General features: G+C 39.2%; 3 protein-coding genes across 8 annotated transcripts; 1 reads left to right on the forward strand and 2 right to left on the reverse strand.

Annotated features, from left to right (window-relative positions):
- Positions 1–2,076: 2,076 nt before the first annotated feature.
- Positions 2,077–11,424, reverse strand: LOC105563315. 2 transcript variants are annotated; one of them, XM_012014816.1, is made up of 10 exons: positions 10,654–11,424; positions 6,575–10,263; positions 6,076–6,488; positions 5,956–5,982; positions 5,622–5,762; positions 5,432–5,553; positions 5,240–5,364; positions 4,864–5,147; positions 4,597–4,779; positions 2,077–4,452 (listed from the first exon to the last, which is right to left on the reverse strand). In XM_012014816.1, the coding sequence occupies exons 2-10, from the start codon at positions 10,008–10,010 to the stop codon at positions 4,189–4,191; spliced, it is 4,995 nt and encodes a 1,664-aa protein (XP_011870206.1). In that variant the 5' UTR covers positions 10,011–10,263; positions 10,654–11,424; the 3' UTR covers positions 2,077–4,188. The 2 variants fall into 2 exon arrangements, with proteins under 2 accessions (XP_011870206.1, XP_011870207.1); XM_012014817.1 differs by lacking the exon at positions 5,956–5,982 and having other exon boundaries at positions 10,654–11,423.
- LOC105563314 lies at positions 11,224–13,318 on the forward strand. 4 transcript variants are annotated; one of them, XM_012014814.1, is made up of 3 exons: positions 11,224–11,443; positions 11,633–11,754; positions 11,859–13,318. In XM_012014814.1, the coding sequence occupies exons 1-3, from the start codon at positions 11,239–11,241 to the stop codon at positions 12,033–12,035; spliced, it is 504 nt and encodes a 167-aa protein (XP_011870204.1). In that variant the 5' UTR covers positions 11,224–11,238; the 3' UTR covers positions 12,036–13,318. The 4 variants fall into 4 exon arrangements, 2 of the variants coding, with proteins under 2 accessions (XP_011870204.1, XP_011870205.1); XM_012014815.1 differs by having other exon boundaries at positions 11,895–13,318; XR_001009031.1 differs by lacking the exon at positions 11,224–11,443 and adding an exon at positions 11,477–11,551 and having other exon boundaries at positions 11,870–13,318.
- Positions 13,319–13,408: 90 nt separating this feature from the next.
- LOC105563316 (general transcription factor IIH subunit 1) lies at positions 13,409–17,748 on the reverse strand. Of its 2 annotated transcripts, none has more exons than XM_012014818.1 (8): positions 17,601–17,748; positions 16,749–16,951; positions 16,362–16,563; positions 15,676–15,832; positions 15,052–15,591; positions 14,633–14,960; positions 14,280–14,455; positions 13,409–14,182 (listed from the first exon to the last, which is right to left on the reverse strand). In XM_012014818.1, the coding sequence occupies exons 2-8, from the start codon at positions 16,900–16,902 to the stop codon at positions 14,060–14,062; spliced, it is 1,680 nt and encodes a 559-aa protein (XP_011870208.1). In that variant the 5' UTR covers positions 16,903–16,951; positions 17,601–17,748; the 3' UTR covers positions 13,409–14,059. The 2 variants fall into 2 exon arrangements, with proteins under 2 accessions (XP_011870208.1, XP_011870209.1); XM_012014819.1 differs by lacking the exon at positions 17,601–17,748 and adding an exon at positions 17,231–17,311.
- Positions 17,749–18,299: the final 551 nt, after the last annotated feature.

Genomic DNA, 18,299 nt, shown 5'->3' on the forward strand with positions numbered 1-18,299 from the left:
GTCCGTTTACGTCAATACAATATTGCAGTCTTTGAAATCCTGTAGCACGTATACTTCTTAACACTTCCAGATTTTCGCGGCTATTGAATTTTAGTGAGCTTCTCCATGAATGAGGAACATATCCAGTTGCTCAGTAAATGAAATTTTTATTTTCGCACTTGTTACCAAACTTATCACCAAAATCGCAGGAGAGTTAATCTAACATGAATTAATCACTTTTGGTTGTACTTTCAAATGGGACATCTCTCAGATTGAAATAAACCTTTGCAAACGATTTTGCTACGAAATCTAAAGATTATTTATCAACTCATTTTTTTTAGTAAGGCAAAGATTTAAAGTAGCACCCTACCTTGCGTAGGGGTCTGTCTAATCTTTTCAGTATTCAATTTTAGTATAGTAGACTCATTTATTTAGTAAAACGAAGATTTAATACACTAATATACAGTTTTATTAAAAAGATATATTATTGATCCTTTGTTACTCCTCGAACGAAGTTGTCTCTTATCACACAATTATATAGAACATGTGCAACATTTATGCGACCACAAACACAATCTCGTATGGACGAGCGATATACACATAATTTTACATCCATGACATGACTTAGTTTGCTTGAAAAGGACCACAAACCATGGTTAAAACATTGCGAGCATTAAAGATTAACAATGTCAGATATGGTAAAAAAAAACACTGACGTTGTTAATGCTGGCGACATTGAAGAATATTCTTGTTAGTTTAATATATTATTGACTTCAAATTTCGACTTCTTTACTAACGACAACTACAACGCATGCACATGTGGTATGTGGCCGCAAAGCATACTCGTGTCGTATATCTCATTTCACGGGATAGAGCGACACTGTTTTCTGCTAGATTCTTTTGTTTTGGGTGAGAACGCGTCGAATGAGTCCAATTTCATCAATGTTAGAGATAAGAAAGCTGAACTGAATAACTATCTGCAACTTTCCAGGCAAAGCGAGGTCTGTTCCACAAGAGCTCTTGCTTTCAGTACGAAATGTAGTTTATAATTGTATTATTATAATTATATTATTAGTTAAGAGTTGAATAATTTTTTTAAATAAATAATTATTGAATAATAAATTAATACATTATTATTTTTTATATTACTTTTCATCTTCATCTATTCTTACTAAATTGGTAGATATTACAATGCATTCTGATTATTTTTTCAAACTGTCTCTCATTTCTTTATTAAATTTTACTTTGACAATGTCATTCTTCTTCAGTCAATTAGATGTTTAACTTTAACTTCTCTTTCTTTAACTTTAAAGAGGCTTCAACTGTTTGACATTAATGACATTCACGCTGGTAACATCTCTGTTACCGCTTAGAAAGGGATTAAAAATGAATAAAGATACTGACAACTATTATAAAAAACTGCCCAGAGTAACAATTACTTTAGTTCAGCTTAATTTAATCAGTCATACTCTGAGTCTCGAGAAACCAACTCCTAGGCTCTCTCTCACACACATTATCGCTTGATAAGGACCAAAAATTGTGGTCGAAACGTTGCGAATATCAACTGTATCAAACTTGCCAGACATGGTCAATAAATACTGCCTATTTTTAATTTAATCAGTTTAGTTCAATTTTTATGCAGGTTTATCCATTGTAGGCTGGAATCTAGAAAACTATAGCTAACCCGAAGAACCTTGATAAATAATCTTTAAATATCGTAACAAAATCATCTGCAAAAGTTTATCCCAATCGAAGGAGTGTTCCATTTGAAAGAACAATCTCACTTTCTGAAAGATCTACTGATACTAAAGTCAAAGATCTCTTAGTTTCTCTAAAACTCTAAAATTTGTAGTAAGAAATGTAAATATATTTTATCTGACGTACAACACAAATATTGTATATCTCCAACATTGTACCAGGAAAGACCATGCCAGAAAATACAAAGTATTTTGCATGTGCAAAAATCAGTCCAGAAGTGTTAAGAAGTGTACATGCTTCAGGAATTCTGAGATTGCAATGTTGCATCGATGTAAATTGTAAACAATCATCACTTCGAGCATCTCTTATAAGATAAAAATCATTATTTTACTTCATTTAATGCGAATAACCAAATTTATTATAGGTCATTGAGAACATCTCAACATACGCTATTGCACTAAGAATAAAAATGTATAACATGCCGTTTAAAAAATGGAGGTAACCTTGAGATCTACAAATCACCTCCACTTACTGAAAAAATATTGCGAGCATATTATGGCTCTTTTAATATCCTATAACAATCGTAACTACAATTTCTTAATATTTCTAAAAATAGCGGAGATACTCGAGGTGGACAAAGTTATTGCCTCATCCTATATGTGTATATATATATACACATGTATGTATATATGTATGTATGCAAGACAAAATTGAGACAATTACAAATTCTGTATTCATTAAATTATTATAAACAATATACAGGGTGTGTGACGCAAGAGTACCCCCTTTTGTAAAATGGTACATGGCTTTTCTTCTTCGACCAACCCAATCTACCATCATTTTTCGTAAGGGTACTTTTACGTCAGACACCCTGTATACTTATTGTAAATAATTCTGTAAAGAAAGCTGTATGTAAATAATTGTATAATTATACAAAATACCTAGAAAAACAGAGAGGGATCCGATAGCGCACATCGCCAATTGGTTAATTTAATATAACATTCTCTGATTGGTGGTTTACTTGAAAGTTCCTAGGCGACGATTGATGTAAGCGGATGTGTGCTATCGGGCTGTGTGCTAACGGGACCCTCCTGAAAAAGTAATATAGAGCCACAAATGAATCATAATTTCGATTTAATAAAACACAATGCAAATATGATTGAGAAAGTTGTGACATTTGATGCACCATATTATCGTAATATGTCAACATATTTCAGATCTCATCATCATATATATATAAACGATTTAATTATCAGCGAAATTGGAAGACATGGAAAATTAGTTTTTACCGACATGTTCAGTACAAAAAGGGACATCATAGAAACGATTATTCTATGGGTGGAGACGTTGCGAACATTTCAAGGTCAACTTTATTGTTTTAATGGAATATTTTTTTGTTATAATATGGTAGCCCTTTTTAAGACAAGTTCAATAGTATATTATATAAGGACAGTCAGGTCACACAAACATATAGAAAAATTAAGTTTAATTGTGTATTTTGTATTTTCATTTACAATGAATGTTCAAACTTTTGACTTTAGACTTGTCACAGATAAATCCTATGTGTCAAATTATTCACTGCTCTTCTTAGTACATGTAATGGAACGTTTTCCAATGCTTCCAGTGATTTGAACAATCATATTATTACGATGCTAATGCTGCCAGTGTTTTAACAATCATATTATCACAAGTTATTGGAGGGTATACAATATTTGATATATTCCCATAAAAAGTAATCTAGGGATATAAGGTCAGGTAAACGAGGTGGCCACATGTTTGTGACCATCTGTGTTTGTGACCTTGAATGTTCTTATGTCATATACTATAAAACTTGTCTTAAAAAGTGCTATGATATTATGAAATAAAAAATATAACCTTTTATTAAAAAACATAAAGTTAACCTTGCAATGTCCTCAACGCGCGCCTCCACCTATAGAATCGTTTCCACCATATGATGTTCCATTTCAGTACACTGAATATGTGAGCATAAACCAGTTTTCCATATATCTTCATTGATAATTAAATCGGTCACTTAATAAGAATCATCCTGTATATACTAGAGCTTATGTATAAGATGATCATGATACAAAGTTTAAATTATTTGTCTATATTCACATGAATATTAGTTTTTGCTATAATAATAATTATCATGCTATCATTATGCTATAATGGCAAAATCTGGGATAAAGCTAAACCTCTGTACCAAATATGAATATGTTACATATGCTTGGTATACTTACACATGTGTACATATGAATTTCCTCATATTTACTTAAACGCACGCACACAATTTTTACAACTATAGTTTCTTGGTTACACTTCGCGATCATGTCTCATAGTATATATCTATATCTATACAAGGTTTTCATTGTTACTATAATAAAATGTCCATTTGATTGATATTAGTGTGACATGTGTCACATCAATTGTGTGTGTGTGTGTTATTAAATGTATCACCGAACTATTAATTGAATCGTTTTTTATTAGTTGTAAGCAGTTATCATAATACCACTAAGATGGTTCACTGTTCATCATGTCACTAGATATTATTTGGGGATTATTTTCGGTATTCTGTATAGGCACCTGTGAATCAGAAATATTATCAGCAGTCCTTTTAGACATAAGTACAGTAGGAGCACTTGTTGTTGTCTCTGCTCTATGATGCTGCTTTACTGATGACGACAGTGCTGCTTTTGATTTTATTTTTGCTTTAACCTTGGCTTGCTGCTCCATGCTATCAATTTCAGCCCAAATACTTCTCACTTCTTTAAAAAGCTAAAAAAGAAAAAGAAAAATTTGCCTTTGTTGAAAAGCACAGTTATTTTTAATTTTTTAAATAACATTATATATTATTTATAATTTACAATATTGATAAGATAGTAAAACATTTATAATTGAATAAAACAAAGGTAAACTTACATGATTTAGCCACGTTTCATCTGCTAATAATTCGTTTAATATTATTGTAGTGTCTTTATGTGGATCGTCCACCTTTTTATCTGCCACTCTTCTTGCACATTCCAAAAACATTAGATATTTTTGATGAGCTACCTTATTATACAAGGCCACCTTTTTTTGGCAAATACGGCACAACAAAAAGTCCTACAAAAAAAACATAAGACAAAGATAAATAGAAATTAAAATCTAATAAATTCCATTATTATGTACTTCATTTGTATATCATACTTTTTCGTGAGGTATTCTTGGATCGGGTGGCGAACCTTCTAACGTAGTGCCATTGTATGGCTGTCCATAAAGCAAAACTCTTGCATAGATTTTTACTTGCTGACAACCAGCACAAAATTTTCCTTTGTATTCCGATGGTGGCAGATCTTTAAGGACGTTAACACACGGCCATGTTGATATTGCTGTCACAACACTTGTTTTCCACTTGGTTGTAAACAAAAGACGACGTTTTCTTTCTTCTGTTATTTCATCGACAGCCTTAACATTTGATAGAAAATAATCATCTAAGCAATAATAAAGAACATATATAATTATTATTCCATCATGATATATATTTAAAACAATAATAAGGAACACCAGTTTAATTTCATCCTACCTTGTTCTTGAAATATTTCAGTGAGAAAATTAGAATCCAAAGCTTGCGAAATTAATGTCTGTATGTATACTTCAAAATTGTCTTGATATTTTTCGGTTTCTTTCATATACTTATCAATGTTTTCACTATAAACAAATAGAAATGTAAGAATTTACAAAATCCATCGAAACATATTTTATATTAAATATTTACCTGTCATCAATAATCATTTCATCCCTCAAAAATTCCACAATTGTTTCTGTTTTTCCCTGCTGCCAGAATTTCACCGGCACTTGTTGATATATATGACGATTTTGTGAAACCCATGCAGAATACTACAAGAAAATAAAATCTTAGTATTATCAAATAGTGATATTCTAAAATGTTTAATTAAATTTTTTACCGTAGGTATGTTTTTGTACAAAGTTTTCCCATTGGATTTGAATGGCTGATACTTTTGAAGTAATGTTTTGCCATCTATCCTCCAGAGAGGAGGATCTTCTTCTTCATCTAGGTCTGTTTTGATCACGACAAATTCACCAGCCTAGAAAGTAGAGAGAAAAATATTATTATTTTCTGTTGAATTCAGTACTATAATATATTTCAATTACACGAAGATATTATTATAAAAGATAAGTCTTTTGTGTGACAAATTTACTGCGCACATATTCTTTTAACAAATTTTAATTAGTTTTAAGTAAAAAATAGTAAATAGTAAAAAGAATATTAAAAATTACCGCGTCTTCTGAGATGTCTATCGAATGCTGCATGCAAAATATGATAAGATATTAATTTGTTATTCATAAGACATAGTCAATGTAGTATGCTAAAAGATCTTTACAGAATATATTAGATACCTTAAATGGCGAGATATCAATATCTTCGTCACTTGCTGCTGCTACTAATTTTTCATCAATTCTGCAAGAAAGTTTGGCGGAACTATTAGAATTTTTTGAAGACGTTTCATGCTTTTTCCTCATTGATTTTTTTGAAATAATCGCTTCCCCGGACGAATAACCGTCCTCTTCCAGCATCTTTCTAATTTTTTTCGTGATGACAGGTCTTGCACGTTTCTTCCTTTTCTCTTCTTCATCTCCAACCAATTTTACAGCAGGTGTCCATGCTGGATCGGAATCGGAATCTACCTGTTCCTCATCATTATCGAAATAATCTATACCCTGTTGACGATCTAAAAATTGTTTTACTGACGTTTTCTCTTTTGCCTTTCTTCTTGATGTTTCGCGTCTAGGAGGAAGAAGCAAAGGATCCACTGTGCAAGACAATATACGTATGTTTTCAAAGGAGTAAAGTATTAATTTGAAAAAAGATATATCTAAAAATGTACATTTATATTACCTTCTTCAGTTTTCTTCAAAGACTTCTTTTCTGCTTCTGCTGCTACTGCAGCTGCTGCCGCCGCTGCAGCTGCTGCTGCCGCTCTTCTTTTCCTATCCGTGGGTCCACCAGGCTTAATAGGCCGACCCTTCCTACCTTTTCCTTCTGGTTTAACAGCAACAACTTCAATATTGCTTGCACTATTTACATTTTGCACCTTTTTTTCCGTTTTCTTAGGAGGAAATGGAAAATCATCGTCACTAGTAAACCCATCATCGCTCGAATCAAAATTTAGTTTTTTCCTTTCTTTCGGTAGAGGAAAGTATCTAGGATCATTAGCGTAATCTATCGCCGGTGTTTCCTTAACTGACGTCTCCTTTACTAATACCGGCTTTTCTTGAGGTTTAACACTCTCACCGTTAATCGAAGCTTCCACAGGTTTACTCGGTTCGACAGGTATATATGGTTTTGACCTATTCCATGTGGCTTTCCTACCACCACGTATAGCGGGTGGCGGAGAAGGGTCCCTTTCACCTTGCAGAAACTTCAAATAGCTTGTCATAAATCCTGTATTAGGGTCTCTGTTGGGCCGTTTGAAATCTTTGTTCATTTGATTCATATTCTGTACATTCAGTTGCTGATCCTGTTGAAGGAAACCTAATTCTTCTTCAATATTAGGAACGATTACTTTAGGCTGATCATCTCTGACCTCTTGATTATAATTGGTGTTTTGACTCGTGGTGTTCTCGCCGAATCCTATTGGCGTTATTTCGACCGAGGACTGAAAGTCGTGCGAGTGATGCGCATGATGACCCGCGGGGATATGAAAAGCCGGAAAATACGGAATGGGCGGTGGTGCATGATGGTGCGGCACCATTAAAGACTGGTGCTGATGAGCTGGAGTACCTACGAAGTTACTCGAATGGTGCAGTGATGACTGAGAGCCGAAGGCGCTGGACGCGGCGGGGAACATCTTAGCGGTCGGTGGCGGTAAATTCCACCGTTCAAACTCAAAGTAACCATTTTGCTGTTGTTGATTTGCCGCGTTATGATGCGCGGGCGGAGGTATCCTACTAAGATATTCCGTCATCGTCGTACCAGCCGTAAGCTCATTAGACAACGGTGTACCATGTCCGCCCTTTTCCAAATTTTTCCTCTTTTTATTGACGCTATCAGCTTTTCGCCGTTCTTCAACCTGCTTTTGCTGTTCCGCCGTGCCAACCGAAGCGGGGGCAGTCGTGTGTTGTTGTAAGCAGGGGCCTTGTTGCAGCGTTTGTAAATTCTTTACGATGCTCATCGGGTCTCCCCTGCAGCTGCTCAAATCTTGCAGCGCTACTTGATTGGCCTCGAAATACGTCTGCTGTCTGTCCGTCGATACATTCATAAGCCTCTGCACTTGCTGCTGGACCGGCAAGCTCTGTGCATTTATGTCGCTGGTTGCCGCATTCGCACCAGTATAGACGGAAAACTTTCTGTTGCCACCATTCGCCGTTTGCCGGTTGTCATTTTCCCAGCAGACCTGCTGTTGCTTTTGCGTTTGCGAGAAGTCTTGTTGCTGCCTGTCGTATGTTTTACCCTCAGCATTGTAAGCTGCCTTGTTATTTTCCGCAACGCCCAATGCTCGCGTGATCACAGACGGGTAAGCTACCTGTCCCTGGGACGCCGGCCTGGGAACGGTGACGTCCAAAGGTGACGGTGGAGCGACTTGCTGTGTAACTGCGCCCTTGTACGGTGCACCATTGGAGCACTGACTACCGTTGGTCTCGTGCTGTTGCAACGGTGACGGTGATGACATGGTCGCCATCGGACTGTTATACATGGGATATGCAGGACTTGGTACGTGACCCAAGGGACTAGCCTGCGAATGAGTCTGAAGAGGACTCGGTCGTCGCGGAACAACAACACTGCAGTCGGGTCCGTTTTGCGTCGAGGTGTTGGACGAGTAAGCGGAATCCGTCGAGGTTGCAGACTTGGATCTTCCCGGATGATGATATTCCGTATCACTCGTTGATCCTGTCAAGTAATGTCTATATGATGTGGTCTGCTGTTGCTGCTGTTGTTGCTGACTCAAAACATGAAACGTTTGTTGCTGCTGCTGAGGATGGGACTGCAAGTTGCTGTTAGACGATGCCCTCTGGTTGCTCGTAAGCTTGCCATTGGTGTTGTTGCAATTAGTAGTACTATTTGTAGTATAATTCAAATTGCGACTTTCCATGATGGAGAAACTAATCGGGGATGACTGACTGTTATCATGTCCCTGTTGCTCGTTGCGTCTGTGCTCGATCCCGTGGCTCGCCAGATCGGGATAAATCTTGGTCTGCGCTTTGGTCTGAATATTCTGCTGAGTCGTGGCGGTGGACGCCGTTTTGTTAGGCGGCGACGCAAAATTACCGTTGCGCGTTCCCTGCTTATCCTGAATGACCTGTGTGGAGCCTGATCGCACCGGAGCATTCAGAAAGATCGTCGTTGACGTAGTCGACCTCGAGGATGGTTGCGGTATTCTGTATTCCTTGCTCGGTGTCGACACGATACACGATTGCTGATGTTGCAGTGACGACTGCATCTTTTCATTCTCAGTCGCGGACTGACCTCCATTACCAGCACCTGAGTAACTATCGGTCAGCGTGTCGGAACTAAAAGTTGGAACTTGATGAAAGAAGGTTTGACTACTGCTGACTTGCGACGTGGAAATAGTGGGCTTTACATTAACGGTAGGTGATTGAGGTCTCGCGCTGATTGATTTTTTTGTGTCAGTCGGACAACCAGACGCCTTGAAATCGGCGTTGCACGCAGACGGAGTAGTTATTTGAGATGCATTAATGTTGTTTATGGTCTGCGTCGTACTAAAATGGGCGTTAAACGTGTTCTCATAGCCAGTACCGTCAGATTTTGTAGAAGGTGGGCCTGGAGACGAGGGAACAACGCTCTCATGTGGCAAGATACCAAATGGGCTGGGGAGCTGCGTATTGTTCTGAGACGTCCAGGCCAATGTCGATGTCGTAGGCGACGTCGAGGCTCCCTGCTGCTCGAAAAACGTAGCATGATGAGCCGAGCTATAATTCTCGCGCAACGTAGGGATATCGGATTCAGTGGTGTTTTGCTTTGTCGCAGATACCTGTGCCTGAGCAAGTACCTGTCTGTGTTGGGTAACATAATGCGCCTGCTTAGTGTTAGAATGAAAGAGGGGTGAGAAGGTGAGGGCTTCGTAACCCACAGAGGGTGGAGATAAAAACCCCCCCGGGTTAAAAGGGGACGGTTGACCCGCCAGAGTTGCTGTCGTGTGAGCCGCTTGTATTATTAATTGCGACGTCGTTGTCGATGGCACAGCCTGCGTGGCAGCCGTTGCTAAATGATGAGGTACAAAGTCACTAGTTGTAGTCGCTGTCGTTTGAAATGTTCCGGTAGAGCTGCCAGCAGTTAGACGATTATACGTGTACCATGGACCAACGGGATCCATTACCCAAGCTTGGCACTATAGTGCCTTGCTTGGTATAAGTTTAGTAGATTCTCCTGATTGGCAATGTCCAAGATACACTCCAAGGTACACTCCAAGGTATTCTCTTTCATAACATAACTTTTATCACAACTTCCTTAGAATTATTTCCACTCTTTCGTAACTTATATACTGAAAAACACATTTCAAGTAAATGTACAGTAATAAGAAATTCATCCAAGCAGAATTAACAGCATGGCAAAGGCTCCATTTCTCTCTGAAAAAAAAGAAAAGCAAAACTATATATTGGCTGGTTCGGTTTCATAATAAACAATGTCAACAGTGTTTGTTAGAAAAAGACATGAAAATATAATACTTCCGAATCATACTGTATTCTTTGTGTACTCCGGTAAGGATAAAAAAAATGTTGCGTATGCAATACGTTTATACGACTCTGAAAAACACTTGGTACAGGACAGACAGTGAAATGATTGGAAAATTAGGCAACGCAAGACGAACCGCAATGACAGTCCCTTCCACTCTCATTAATTCTGTCAACTTGCAAAGGCGATCATATGGCATTCCGTGACATAAAGGTGATACGTTGACGAAAGGATCGATCGCGCGAACGATAAAGGGAAGGTAAAAGACTCGTGGATCGACTTACGTCTTATACAAGATCCGGGACGAGGCACAGTGGATAGGTGCGCGGCGCAACCGGCTGATCGCGGATCTCCGGAGCACCGTGGGACCGGGCTCGAGCGGGCGACGACGGACGATCGCGCGGACGATCGCGGGACCCCGAGATTACTCGCGAACGGAGCGTTCCTCGGCGCGCCGTGACACTCGGCGTGACGCTCAGCTACGATCGGCAGCGATGACAATCGACGTGGGTGCTTCGCGTCCGGCGACGGCGACGACGACGACGACGACGGGACGGCGGGAAACAGCCGTCGCATACTCGGCGGCACGGCGGCGACGACGACAACGCTGGCCTCTCGGTGGACACGCGACCATACGGTGGGCCGAATGCCGTGAGACAGTGCGACGTTCGCCGGGCCAGCAGATATGACGACGTCTCGGCGAGCAACACCGGCGTGAATATGGCTACAGGAGCGAGGGCAGTCTCCACACGGCAAACGCGCGACACGCGATACACGGGCGGCACCAGCGGCACCAGCGGCACCAGCGGCACCAGCGGCACCAGCGGCGACGGCGGCGACAGCACCACTGGACGGCGAGTCGCGCTCACATGATCCGAGCGTACGTAGCAATCGCGGCGAGTAGCGCGCATTACGAGCACCACTTGGCGCGCGTTGCAACCACTGCGGTGGCCCCGCGCGAGATCATTTGTTGTCTAGCGACGAGAACCAACGGCGCGTCGACGTCCATGCTCACCGCGCACAACGCAGCTCCATACCGTCGATCGCTGACTATTACTGACTGCCATTTTGCTCGTGAGCAACAATAGACCGTGCCATCTTCCGTCTGCTTCGGATAAATCTCGCGGACCCCGCTGTCACGCCAGGCGGGATTTTCAAACAAATCGATCGATTCCTTTCTAGGTTTATCACAATCCGCTTATTCGCCAGCCAGTGTAGTAGAAAACCGAGTGTTTCACAAAGTCGTTTTTATTTTTACTTTAGGTCTTACAGATGTTCTCTTGTTAGTTGGAAGCCACTTGATGCTTTCGAGCACGCAATCAGTTTCAACTCGAGCAAACGGATTTATCGAAAGAAAGTCAATCAGCAACCTGTTGATTATTAAAGTAAGTTTTGCGCCAAGTTAAGACATTTTAGATAACTGAAAGAAAATATTTAAATGCATATGGGTGTCCCGTGAAAACTGTAACAACACTTATGAACTCTTGAGATTATTTTAAGACAAAATTTTAACGTCGCGAGACAGTGCGACGCTCGCCAGACCACCAGATACAACGACGTCTCAGTGAGCAACACCGGTGTAAATATGGCTACAGGAGCGAGAGCAATCCCCGCACGGCAGAAACGCGCGATACACGGGCGGCACCGGCAACATCAGCGACAGTGACGGCGACGACAGCACCACTGGTGACTGAACGGCGAGTCGCGCTCACATGATCCGAGCGTACGTAGCGATCGCGGCAAGAATCAGACTTTGATAGTTTTGAATAGTTTTGAATTAGATGCATTCGAAGTTAGTAAACGCATAGCGTTAAAATATAAAGCTATCAATAGATTTACAGATTTCACACAAAATATATCATTTGCAATGTCAGCTTGCATTTTACATATCATGTTTTTCTTTAATAACATTTTCAATAATTTGTATAGATAGTATTCACGCAAATGTGAATTAAAAACAAATTTATTTTCTTTGCATTTGTAATCTCGATATCGCTGAAAGAGGCATTATAGTGTATAACGATTGTGGCAGTTGTGACAACCACCATAACTAGAACTGTCACATTACTGACAGCTTAAAGTATCAATTACTTTCAAGGAGTTGCTTACCAACACAAAAGATTCATAAATTAATCCGCTAGGAGATAATTTTTAAAAGTAACTCGCATTTAAACATCGTTGAAGAATAGGATATAAGGAGGTCTATCAACGGCAGAATTTTAGGAAAATAATCATAATTCCTTAACATACTAGGAGTCTTGAAAGTAGTAATCACGACTTCAAAGAGAAACTTAGTTCTCATTCCTATAGAAGAGGAAATAACTCTTTGACGACCGCTTGACCGCGGTCCAAGTACAAAAACCAGCAATTGCGTAATATCGAGATTCGACCTTGCGAGAGATCAGTCGATATGCCTATAATACATGTCTCGAGGACGACTTTTAGATTTGTTTACAAGACGTCTTAAAGACGTCGAAAATCGGGACATAAGACGTCTTACGCATGTCAAAAAGACGTCTTTAAGACGACATAATATTCTCTGGGAAGAGCGAGAAAGGTAGGCTCAAAGAGAAGATCGAGGATATTGATATTGAAAATTCGCCATCACAATAATAACATTTATTATAATTATAATGTAAGAATATATTTATAATTATTACCCCCCCCCCCCAGTAATAATTATAATAGCATAATGCGTGAGTACGATCACTCGTTATAAACTGAGATAGGTACCATTTATATTCTTACAACTGCAAAATTTTATTGCTACGGTAATGACCGAGTAGGCATTTTACGAAACGGATTGCCTTACCCGATAGCACGACAGAAAAATAGGATTCAACAATTAAGATACTTAGTTGAGTATATCGCAGATATAAAGTATACCAATGCCACCGTGTCTTCCGTATGACAAGTAATAGGAAATTTGTAATGTCGTCGAGATGCAAATTTAAACGTACTGACTCGATCGCAATTACGATGAAAAGATCATTTCAATCGCTGCTCATTACGACAATAAGAAGACGAGAGAATAAGTAATTAAACTGTAGTAAATTGTTGTTCCGTACATATCAATACAGTCGCTGCAGATTGTAATTACAAAGGCATTATCAAGGCGAAAAACTATATTAACAAACTTGTTGATTGTACAGTGGCGATATCACAGTTACTTTGATATCGTACAATATTTGCAGTCGCCCGTCTCACTCACAATTTGTAACTTGAACTAAAATAGTCGCATATTGTAAACAATAGGTGACTATATTTAACTAAATCATTTCGCGCATAAATTTACAAATCCATTACGTTTTTCAGTGAGTTTTTAAGAAGATATTTTCAGAATGTTTCGTCCGTGTGTTTTTAAACGTATCGTAGCGTAGAAGTAAATAAATAAGCTGCAAATTTTTCTAACAAAAATAATTGCGAGTTGATACATCATCGGCTGCAATTGGATTTGAATGAGTTTGAAGAGAAATTTAAAAAACAGTTATAAACACGTTTATAAACAATAATAAATAAACAATATGTAGTAGTACCAGGACGCATAGACCCGGCATAGCTTTGGTTTTTTCCTCTTCTTGTAAAATACATCGATATTAATATCTAATTACGGTAACATTAAGAAATGCAATATGTGACCAATATTGCTGCTTTATTTACGTTAATGCTTTACGGGATTTTAATGAAGGGCTACCTCATTTGCATCTTTCGCTGTTGCCATACTGCAAACTTCCTATACGCGGTATTTAACAATTGATTGAGATGACTCGTCAAGTGCTGACTAACTGCAGAAAATTCTCTTTGCACACGATCCTAGGAGAAATGATATTTGTATTAGGGAATAATAAATTTCGTAAAAATTAATACATACTGACTTAACTCGCGTAAAAATAAATAATCATCTACTCACCTCAAACGGTTTTAGTTTAGCGGAATGAAATCTGTGTAAAGCTTCATGCGTTCTGATCGCTTTTTCTTCAAGTTGTGGTGTTGTCGGAGGAAAACTTCGCCAAAAGTGCTTCAATAGCTCACACGCGCACACGTATACGTTACGTAATTCTTTCTCTAAATCCTTCGGTATTAACTCTGTAACGTGTATTTTAATTATTTACTTATGTGTATTTATAAAGTATTACTCCAGTTTCACAGATTATTAAAGAATGTAAAAAATGTAGTTGTCCGTGAATGACGGTCTATTAGCAGACTAAGTATCATGCTACATTTTTAACATCGAGGGTATATAATACTTTAAAGATATCTTACGTCCAAGGCTTTCTTCTCGGAAACCTTTCATTAAGGATCCGCCGGGTGTCAATTCACCCAAAGCTGACACCGCTGCGGCCGGACTAACTAAAGAAGTCGTTGCTTGCCGCGGTAACGTACTACCGGCTATCCATCCAGAAGCTTCTTTCTTTAAATGACTTAATGTAATGAATAATTCTTCCGAGGTTGGTTCTATATTTCCATATCCTGGTACAGGTCCGTGCAGATATCTATCTATATGCGTCAGATTTAACGGTGCTCCATTATTTGTAGTTACGTCACAGCTCTGGTCAAGATCATCGTAAGTTATCTTCTCTTGTATTCTACGCTGTAAAGAATATTAAAAGCATTAAACGAATCATTTTCAATTTTATAAGAGATAAAATTACAAACATATAAAATAGAGTAGAAAGTTGTACTTTTTTAGTCTTTGGTCCATCATCCAGTTCGTTATTTGTTACTTTACTCGCAGATGGTGTAGATCCATTTAATTGTGGTTGATTGGTTTGCATCGACTGTTTGGCAGTGCTGGCTTTCATAACCATTATGCTATGTTGATTAAATCTCTTGATCATATTTTGATGTACAATATTTCCTGATGTTTTGTCTGATTTACTACATCCGCTTCCGTAATTTTCATCCAGTGATTGATCCTCAAAGGAGGTAATGTCTACCAAAGGATCATTTATCCCAGTTTGAAGGTCTTTCTTAAGTTCTTGATCATCTATTTTGGCACATTCGGTAAAAAGATCCTTGGTCCCAGCATTGATACGGTCTCTGTGAAAATAATGTGATTGAAAGAATTTCGTCCAGAAATCAGACTCTGACATTTTATGAGGCACATTTTCTTGATGTTTCCTTTTAACAGCTGGGTAAGTCTTAAATATACATTCTATCACATCGACAGTTAAATTGTATTTTAATCCATTGCAACCGTCGGTTTGTGGTTTAATGTCCGCCTAAAAAATTCAATTAATGTTATCGATTACTCATATAATTTATACACTAAGGACAAATGTAACATTGTTACAAAAGGTATCTACCAGAAAAGCGCTATTAACACCTATCTCTTGACGTTGAATCTTCTTAGCTTGCGTATATTCTGCAGCATGTTGCAACCAAAATTCTTCAGACGATATCACTTGCGTGATTACCAGATCGCGATATAATTGAAGCAACATGGGATGTTCTTGAAGGGTTCTAATAACAAGATAATGTGTTTGTAACAAGATATGAATGTGTTTTTAAATTATTTGTTATATAGTAGAGGGATGTCCTCTATTATGAGTTAGGATTCTAATATGAGGTAGTGGATTTTCAATGTCCAAAACTCAATCATAAATCTTTTTTCGCAATGATTACACGATCTAACAATCAATTTTCGACTACACAGATTTCACACCAAGGGTAATAAATTCATGTTGGAACCAACAGACGATGCCAATTAATTTAGCAGAAACTCCGCTGTTTCATATTAGGAGCCTATCCCACAATAGGGTACTTTCCTCTATACCGTTCAAAAATTTAGAAGCAGTCATATTTTTCATTCGATGAAATGAAGAATTCCCGAGAAATGCGATTAGAGAAGGAAATTTTTCTACAAAGTAATCAAAATGTATGATAAAGTTTTAGTAACAGGCGCTTTCTTTGAACATATACAATTATCTGTTTAACTAAACAAAAAAATATGACTACTCCCAAACTATCAAACACATTTCAATCATATTACCTATTCTTTTCTTCCAATTCCTTATTAACTTTCCGCTTGAATTTCGGTAGTAACTGTTGCAACAACTCCTTCACATCGTCGCGATCTTTAATCTGTGCTTCTGATCCATTTTTATTTACGAAGTGAAATGTGGACGACGTACCGTCGTGTAACACCACCTGCAGCTGTATTTTTGATTTTCCCTCCGGAGATATCTTTTGCACTGCAAAGAACAATTATTTCAATTATTATCGATTGACATAAAACTGATAGATTTGCATATATTGTCTCCTAAATATTTACAGTAATGTACACACATATAGACATAACGTATACGTATGTGTATACAAGATAATACATTAATTAAACCAATTGTAATCAATTTATTAAATTCGCACAACTTCTTACACTTAATATCAGCATATTTATGGCTCACAGACACAGTGTCCCTGTTATCGAGCATCCACGCTATCCGTTCGTTCATCACATATAAAGTACCATCTCCCTTTTTGAAACGCACTTGACCCACTTGCATCAGGACATCTTCCGAGGACGTAGTCATGGTGGATGCAAGGCGTAATATAATTCTTTCAAAAATGGTAGACGCAATCCTACAAAAAATCACAATTTGTTACAAATAATATATAAAAGAACATGCATGCGGGGATACATTAAAGTCCCAGTCGTTACTTGTAAAATATACCAACAGTTAATTTTTAAGTGGAAAAAAATTGCCCGCAATTATACGTGAACAAAGAAATAATTTTTCCGCACAAGCTCGACAATAACCGTTACGGAAACGAGGGCGGATGCAGGGATCGCCGAAAACTGCGCGAGTGAGAAAATGCTTACAAAAATTATAGAACGGAAAATGCGAGATATAGCCCTACTAGAGAGTTCGAGACGTTTCGATGTCCTTGAATATCGCGATCACCTAACCGACGCCTCGCTTCGAGCAACTCCTTCGCGAAGGACGCACGAGAAACGCGACGGCGAAGGATCGTCCTTAACGTCGAAGAGCCAGCGACGCGACTCGATCCGCGGTGCGTCGCGTCGAGATCGAGGCAACGGGAAAAGGCGCCGCGGTAAGAACCCGCGGGAGCGAGAGAGTGACAGGGAACGTGAGATAAATAATCCCGCGTTTCCCGTCGAATGGATGTTCCTACCGCCGCAATAATCGGCTTTCCGCATATTTCAGTGGAAGATACGCGCGTTTTCCGTTCGCAGCGAGCAAAAATTGTCATAAAGACGCAGGTTTACCAGTGGCGGGTCGCCGAGAGCCGCGGAGTAACGTGAAGATCCGCCGAGCGGCACGGCCATGTGCAGAAACACACCGCGGTAGACGCATCGCGAGCGCGCCGCAGCTACGGACGGACCGTCGCGTCGGTACGGACAACACCATCGACCTGCGGCGACTGACGGGACTAGGTTGCTCAAGCGACGGCTCGAGTCGCCGTCGCTTCCGCCGCCGGCCACTTACCCGCCGTCCGCTATCTCGCGATCCGCCGCCCGTTAAACCGCACGCACGCACGAAATAAATAATTTCGCGTATTTACGGGCGGATAACGGTGGCGCGTCCGCTTACTGAGATTAATCTGACATTTTCCGAATGTAACAACATCGGAAGGAACGCCGTTGGCGCCGCGCGTGCGAGCGCACGTGCGCGTGCGCATGCGCGAGATGCTGAGACGCGCGAAATTACAAAATTGAATATGGATTCTCTGCACAAGAGGAGAGAGGCACACCCGCTCGATTTTCTCTTTACTTGGAGAAATTAACTTGACACCACGCGCTTAATTACTTTTCTCCGTGTGAAGAGAAAATTGTGTTCGGGGCATAGCATGAATTTGGCATTCGTCTTCTGCTGTCTAACAAAATTATATATATATATTATACTAGGAGCCCTAGCTAGGAGGTCGATATGAGATGTCTTCGCAATCTTATACATTTTACTATGGT

This window comes from Vollenhovia emeryi, unplaced genomic scaffold (assembly GCF_000949405.1).
Source record: "Vollenhovia emeryi isolate VEMERY1.0 unplaced genomic scaffold, V.emery_V1.0 DF939178.1, whole genome shotgun sequence".
Classification (NCBI taxonomy): Eukaryota; Metazoa; Arthropoda; class Insecta; order Hymenoptera; family Formicidae; genus Vollenhovia; species Vollenhovia emeryi.